At 39.6% G+C, this 8056-nt stretch overlaps 1 protein-coding gene across 8 annotated transcripts in view; it reads right to left on the reverse strand.

Moving 5' to 3' along the window:
- Hecw1 (HECT, C2 and WW domain containing E3 ubiquitin protein ligase 1) overlaps nucleotides 1-8056 on the reverse strand; it is a 275440-nt gene that overhangs the window by 142489 nt on the left and 124895 nt on the right. For all 8 annotated transcript variants that reach the window (XM_021180044.1, XM_029468504.1, XM_029468501.1 and 5 more), the window contains one exon: nucleotides 4397-4721. In XM_021180044.1, coding sequence (XP_021035703.1) covers nucleotides 4397-4721 — 325 coding nt within the window. The remainder of the gene's footprint in view (nucleotides 1-4396; nucleotides 4722-8056) is intronic.

The raw sequence follows: 8056 nt of genomic DNA on the forward strand, positions 1-8056 counted from the left end.
TTCCTTCCTTCCTTCTTCTTCTTCTTCTTCTTCTTCTTCTTCTTCTTCTTCTTCTTCTTCTTCTTCTTCTTCTTCTTCTTCTTCGTTTTGGTGCTTGATTTTTTTTTTTTTAGTTATTTGTATATTATAGATACTACTATCTATCACACACACACAGTCAGCTAATATTTTCCTTTACTCTGGTTGGTCTCTTAACTTAATATAATATCCTTTATTATATATTATATGAATATACAATTGTCTCAGCACCATTTGTTAAAAAGGTTGTCTTTTCTACAGTCAATATTTTTGACGTCTTAGTAAATATCATTTGGCTATACCTACATGAGTTTATTTCTGAGTCCCTATGTATCCATTTTTATGCATGTACCATGCTGCTTTTATTACTATAGCTCTGAAACACCACTTAATGATTAGGTGTAATTGTACCTTCAACACTGTTCTACCTATCACTGAATCCACAGGATCCTTCTCTATACTATCACCCTTCAAGAATAATGTCTTCCTATTACCTATCTCATGATAGCCATTCTGTAAATAAAAGCAACCAAATGCTATAATGCTCCAGCCCATTACTAGAATCCTATGGCTCTAGTTAAGGGCAGCACGTGTCACTTGGTAACAATGTCATTGAAGAGTCAACATCACCTTCCTTGTACAGATATCTTTACCTTCTTACAGCAGAAGAAACTAGTATTTGGCTAGAGAAGTCTAGAGGTCATATAACAACAAAATGCATCATACTTTGGCTCTGCTTGGGCATTCCCTGCCTTACTGATGTAGAACAGCACATTCTTGATGTTGTTCAAAATAACAGTGTGAACTCTACTGCCGTGAGAGGCAGCTTCATGTCTGTGGGAGTGCTACATTGCATTTCCTCACCTGGAAATGACAGGTCAGGTGAGTAACTACTCCCCCTACATTTATAGATCTAAGTCTGTGACTTGAGCTTATTCAAGATAACACAAATCCAGAGAGTACGTTACTAAGGACACACAAATTATAAACTACTAAGATTTATAGACAAGTTTGGATTGAGAAATTATGTTTGAAGTATGATGTTATTTAAAGTGTTGCCATTCAGCATTAAATAGCATCACAGCTATATGAATGTAGCTGCTATGACAATAACAAATTGTCAGATTACGTTTCTGAAATGATGAGTTATGGTTCTTTTGGCTCAGACAAAAATGTCATGTTAAAACCAGATCTTATTCACTCAAAGTTTCATGAAACTCAATATGGACAATGGTCTCTTTCTTTTCCTAACACTACCCTTATCTTCTCTGTGGGGGTGAGTTTCTAGCAGCCTTATTTCTTTATCACTTCCTCCATCTTCTTTTTGTGTTTCCTTCTGCCTCTGTATTTCCCTGTTCCTCTACTAGGGACATTCTAATGCTTTCATACCCCCATGGAATCTGTGATTGACCTTGTATCCTTGCAAGGTAACAAGTATCACAATGTGACAAAATCTAGCATGGTCTATATGCTTGAGCTACAGAGGCAGGAGGCAGGAACTGACACACAGACCACAGGGGAATGCTGCTCAGTGACTTGTTCCCATGGCTTACTCAGATTGCTCTTTTCTACTACCCAGGACCACCTGCCATGGGATGATGCCACCCACAGTGTATTGTGCCCTCTGACCTTCAATCACACCCAGGTCAATCTGGTGAGCACAGTTCCTCAACTAAGATTCCTTCTTCCCAGGTCACTCTAGCTTGTGTCAAGTGGACTAAAACCAACCAGCTCATTTGTCCTTCTGTGGTTCACACTCAGTAAGTTTCAATTACTCATTATCTTCTCTAACACACTTGTGTTCTATTTTTTTTCCTTAACTTGACAAAATGCCTTCAATGTTCACAAACTGAGGGAAGAAAATATTATCCTGAGCGAGGTAACTCAGACCCAAAAGGACATGCATGGTATGTACTCAATAATAAATGTATGTTAGAAAAAAAAAAAGTACATAATACCCAAGATACAGTCCACAGAACTCAAAAAGACCAACAAGCTGAAGGGCCCAAGTGAGTATGCCTCAGTCCTTCCTGGGAGGGAGAAGAAGGCAATCACAAGTGGGGAGGGAGGGAGAGATCTGGGAGGGAAAGTGGATTCGAGGTGGGGTGGGGGTGGGGGGAGAGAGGGGAACCTGATCTGGTATTGGGTGAGGGAAAAGGACTGAAGCCCTGAGGGCCACCAGAAAGAGTGAAAACAGGCAACCTCAGAAGATAGAAAGTTGGGGGAACCCTCCAGAATGCACCAGAGACCTGGGAAGTGAGACACTCTCAGGACTCAAAGGGAGGGATTTTAGATGCAATTCTTGACAGTAGGAAGAGGGAACTTATTGAGCCCACCTCCAGCAGGAAGACAGGGCATCAAATGAGGGAGAGAGTAGCCATCCAACAGGCACAACTCTGACCCATAATTGTTCCTGTCTGAAAGAATTTCAGGGGTGAAAAGAAGGTCCAGCGACAGGCCCAAAGTGAGATGCAGCTCAAGGGGAGGTCCCAAGGTCTGACACTATTACTGAGGCTGTGGAGTGCTTACAAAAAGGGGCCTAGCATGACCGACCTCACTCCAAAAAACCCAACAAGCAACTGAAAGAGTCTGATGCAGATATTTGCACCCAACCAATGGACAGAAGCAGCTGACCCCTGTTGTTGAATTAGGGAAGGCTAAAAGAAGCTGAGGAGAAGGGTGATCCTGTAGGAGGACCAGCAGTCTCAATTAATCTGGACTCCCAAGATCTCTCAAACACTGGAGCACCAAACAGGCAGCACACACCAGCTGATACGAGGCCCCCAACACACATATAGCAGAGGACTGCCAGATCTGTGTTCATTCAGAGATGATGCACCTAACCCTCAAGAGACTGGAGGCCCCAGGGAGTTTAGTCAGGTGGGGTGAGGGGTGGGGGACAAAGGGGGTGGGGTTGGAGAGGAACTATGGGATGTGGAATAGTCTGAGGGTGGACAGGGGGCGGGTAATAAAATATGGAGTGTAAAGAGTTGATTTAAAGTTATGTACTTGTATATGTGCACACACAACAAAAAATTCCTTCCAGTGATAAATCACAATCCTAGTTAAAGGTAAGCAGGAGCGGGATTGTGAAAAATCTGAAGATTCAGACTAGTGCAAAGGAAGTAATGAATGCTTGCTTAAGCTTAGCTAATTGGAGTCCTGCTGGCTTTATAGACTAAGTCTGCCTAAATGGGGTCTTTTGTCAAGACATCAAAAAGTATGGTTCTATGGTGAAATATCTAGATATTTAGTGTTGATCGTCAAATATACAACAAATACCATGGACTAAATATATCTGCTTGATGGGCTGCTGACATTTCTCCATCTTTGTTTTAAGTGGGCGTTATTTTATTTGAAAGCTTGATTTTAAGATCTGTTAATTTTTTTCTGGTCAGAAGTTGAATATATCTGGTAACTACTATTTGTGTAAAAACATCAAAATGTATATTGCTTTATTTTTATTATATACATGCACACACACATACACACATACATACAGATATAATGAATCACACTATGTAGAGCTGTCAAGAGAATCAAATATTTTCCTAATTGTTTTCTGACTAATTAGTCAGACAAAATATTTTATCAGAAAAAATGAACCAGGTTATAAATTGCTCATAATGTACATTCATTTATGTAATAGTGAATAGTATTAAATCTGGTGTTATGCATCGAAATGTGTGAAAGTACTGTACAGATGACTAATTCTCAACCTTCCTAATGTTGTTACTCTTTAATACAGTGCCACATGTTGTGGTGATCCCCAACCAAAAAGGTATTTTGTTGCTACTTCATAACTGTAATTTTGCTACTATTATGAATTGTAGTGTAAATGTTTGTGTTTTCTGATGGATTTAAGTGATCCCTATGAAAGGGTCATTTAACCCCCAAAGGGGTTGCAACCCACAGGTTGAGAAACACTATACTATAGTATAACTCAGCTGATTGTGCTTTTATTTACATTGTAGAGTGATATCATGAAAGCTAGCTTCTCCCAGAGAAGAGTATACCAACTGGTTGTTCAATACCAAACGATCAGCCATCAAGTCATACATACAAGTAATATTATACAGAATGAGAAGGCTGTATTCAGAGACTCTTATGCTATCTATATTATGCATGTATACACATACATGTACATTTAACAACAAAGAGAAAAAAAGCTGTGGATTTGACAGGTACATAGAAGAGTTTGGAGGGAAGAAATGGAAAGGGGAATTATATAATTGTATTATTATCTCAAAAATTTAAGTGAATTATGAATAGGATTTTTGTTGTGCTAACAAACCATTCCTTTTCACAGCACACCGTCAGACTATTCAGATGAATCAGTGACTCCAGTGAGTAGAGTCATGGATGATAATGTACTCACCAATAAGGTACATGCCAATCCAGTCTCCAGCATCCACTTCTTCCTTGATGTCCCAGTGGATCACCAAATCCTGGGAGTGTCCTATAGAATAGTAGGAACTGCTGACCATGAGTGTAGAGCGGCTGTCTGAAGTGACCAGGTCAGTGTCACTGGTGGAGCGAGGGATGGTGATAGCATCATGGGCACCATTTCTGATGTCTATGTTGTGGAATTGGTCTGGGTTATAGCTGTACCGGAGCGGTTCTTTGCACCGGCGTCGGCTCTGGGAGTTTCTAGATGGAGACGCCATGGCAGCCAGGCCTAAAAACCTGTTCTGGTACAGATTCTGTAGGAGAAAGGAGACATTGAACAGGGTCAAGAAAAAACCAGTAACTGTCACATGCTGATAGATATCAAAAGATGTGTTGAGGGAAATAAACTGTGAGGAAGCTGCCCTTCGGGGAGATGTGAAACAAGACATATAGCATCCTTTTCAGGACAAGGGTCTTTTCTCTGCATTCACATAGGAACAAGAACAAAGACATAGACACCTTTCCGTTCATGCCCTCCTAGAATCTCTGCCTCTTCCAGCTGTCTTCAATCTAATTGATTCTAGAAGAAGAAGACTGTGAATAGAAGTCCTGTTCCTGAAGAAGCACTATTTTTTTTGAGTTTTCCAACTTCTGTTCAATTGGTTCCAATTCTATCCATTTTAGGGTCAATTATTATTATCTTCATTGAATATTTCAGTCATTCCCGATGAATTCAATCCTCCATACAGTCAAGAATGGTTCCTGTGGGATAAGGTAGTCATTCTCCCTCTTTCCTTTTTAACCATTTGACTCTCTGGTATGTTTCTCAGTCCCCTGTAATGTCTATTAAGGATTTTGTAATTCTAGTAACCTTTGAACACCTTAGTTCTTGATTAGATCCAATCTCAGAGGATTATCTTCTTTGAGCTGATATTATTGTAGAAAGCATTGCAGTTGTTTTGTTGTTGCTGTTGTTAATGTTTACAGCATTGAGTGCTTAAAATTAACTATAGGGAAGGTCACCATCACAGAGAACTTGTGCAGGGATTCATTTTCAAAACAAGCAAGGATGACTCTGACTCCATCAATGAATACTAAGATTGGGTTAACACGAACATTTTGGGAATTTCAGCTTTATATGTTCTGTGACCAATAACACTTCTCACAAAAGAAAAGGGCACAGAAAAGCATTGACTCATGCTATTTAGACTCCAGGCACTGTACCTTTTTATACATACTGATTAAGTGAGAGTTAATGATATTTTGTGTTCCAACCATAAGGACCAGACTACTCTTCAAATTATATGTGTCTTCAGTTTGCACACACTTAAGTGCACCAGTAATATCAACTAATATCATGGAAATTGAAAACTACATGGAAATAAATGAACAGCCAAATGTATAATTATAAATTTAACCAACCATTACAAATTGTGCAGCACCTACTAGCTTTCCAACTGTGTTATCTCTTCACCACTCATGGCTCTCACTAACTTCAACTATCACTGGGCTGTTGTCAGCAGAGTAAAGGCTAAACAAATAGTAATATATTACAAAAATGAACTCTGTATCACTTCAGAATCAGAAGACCAGATAGAATGCAGCCTATGTGGGGCTAGTCATTTGGGCTATCCTATTGACCTGATGACCCTTCACATGACCCCATGGTACTAACTATTACATTCACTCTATATAGACCATACAGTCATCTTGTTCATGACCCTCCAGAATCCTATAGAGAATTAAAAATTGTAAGCACTGCCTGTGTAAATGATCTGCTTATTAATTTTCAAGAATAAGGCTCCTTTATAAGATCTAATATCTAGTAGGATATTTAATGTTAATGTTGAGGAAGCTGAGGACTATTTTTTTTGTTTATTTGTTTACTTTCTAATGATCTTCTTTGTGTGTGTGTGTGTGTGTATGTATTGTATGCACATGCATGTTTATGTATGTTGGCGTGTAAGTTGGTGCATTTATGAACAGGTGTTCAGATGTGCAGGCCTAGTGCTTGTGTTGGTAATCTTTGTGTGTCATTCTTCCACTTTATTCATATCAGGGTCTAGCAATCAAACTCAGAGCTTGCCAATATGACAAGTTTGTTCCAGGGATTGCCTATCTTTGCCCTTAGAAGTTGGAGTTACAAGCAAACCATGTTAGGTGGGTTCCGGAGGATCTGAACTCTGATCCTCTGTCTTGCATGGCAATCACTTTAACTGCTGAGAAACTGTTGGGAGCTATTAAGACAACTCTTGATCTCTAAATTGGGCCTCTCCCCCACGAGAAGAAAAGGGGGTCAAAAGGGGGCCACCGACACACCAATTCTGAGAACAACCACAGAATGTTCCAGCCCTAAGTCATCGCTGATGTCCTGACCACACCCTGATACCACCAAGTTCCTGCTTCTCCATGTAACTGCCTAAAGAATGTGCAATTCTATTGCCCCCCTCCCAGTGATAAGTACTTCTCCTTTTGCTTGTATTGCCCCACCCCTCCCGCTGATAAGTATCTGTACTTCCCCTTTTGCTTGTGCATTTAAGCCTTGGGCCTTTATCAATACATTGGGGTCTTGATGCAATTCAGAATGTTTCTGTGTCGTTATTCGCACAAGACCCTCATCTCTCTCTACCCCCCCCATTTGGTTCTTAGGAGAAGGACCCTTCGAGACCCTCGAATAACTGGACCTGCTGGACGGGTCAAGAAACCTCTTCAGACCAGAGAAAGTTGTGTGTGTGTGTGTATGTGTGTGTGTTTACTCTGAGAGACTTGGAGTCAGTCGTGTCTCTTACAGGCAGAGATATTAGGAAATGGGCTGCACAAAACTAAAATTGAAAAGTTCTGTCCTTTTCACCTTCCCGATCTAAGACAAAGGCCTAATGGGTTTCTTCCTATTGCCAGAATGCCCTCTTTTGGCGGACCTGCCAAGGCTGGTCCAATATATTTAAGGCCTGTCCTGAGCATGTTTACCTGAAACTGTGTGCTACCTGCTTCCCTTTCTTTGTTTACATGGACCAATCCAAAATTGGGGGAGGAGGCCCCATCACAAGCAACCACAATCATCAAAAATATGCAGCTCTCCTGCAGAAAAATGGATTTCAGTTCCAAGCCCCTCTCTGTCCTGCTAAGAGTCTTTTTCTATATATGCTTTGTGGTGTGCATGTGTGTGTGTGTGTGTGTTTGTATGCACAACATGTGCACACACATATGTGTTCATTTGTTATAAAGTTTTTTTTACGTTGCTATATGCTGTGTGAGATTTTCCTGCCTTTTCATTTTTTAATTGGCAGAAAAATAAACAATATCCCTAGATGGTAATAATTTCATTTGAATTTCAAGCATGCCCTGAATAGATTTTAAAGTGTTTCTCTTTTGTTCAGACATAAATTCTGCTGCTACTGTTTTATAGAATTCCCCCACAGAACAACAATTTCTCCTGAAATTGTCAAATTATTTTTTTTTGAGTTAAAGAACTTTATTACCAAAGAAAATAACAATACATAATTATGGAGGAAAATATCTTTAGGACTCAGAGTTCAGCATTTATCAGCCAACACAAATTAGATTGTAAAATTAAGTATGCAATTAGTGAAAGTCTATAAATTATTTATGTCAATTGGATATTTCAAAAAATTTTAATAGTTCTTTTAAA

Source organism: Mus caroli, chromosome 13 (genome assembly GCF_900094665.2).
Source record: "Mus caroli chromosome 13, CAROLI_EIJ_v1.1, whole genome shotgun sequence".
NCBI lineage: Eukaryota > Metazoa > Chordata > Mammalia > Rodentia > Muridae > Mus > Mus caroli.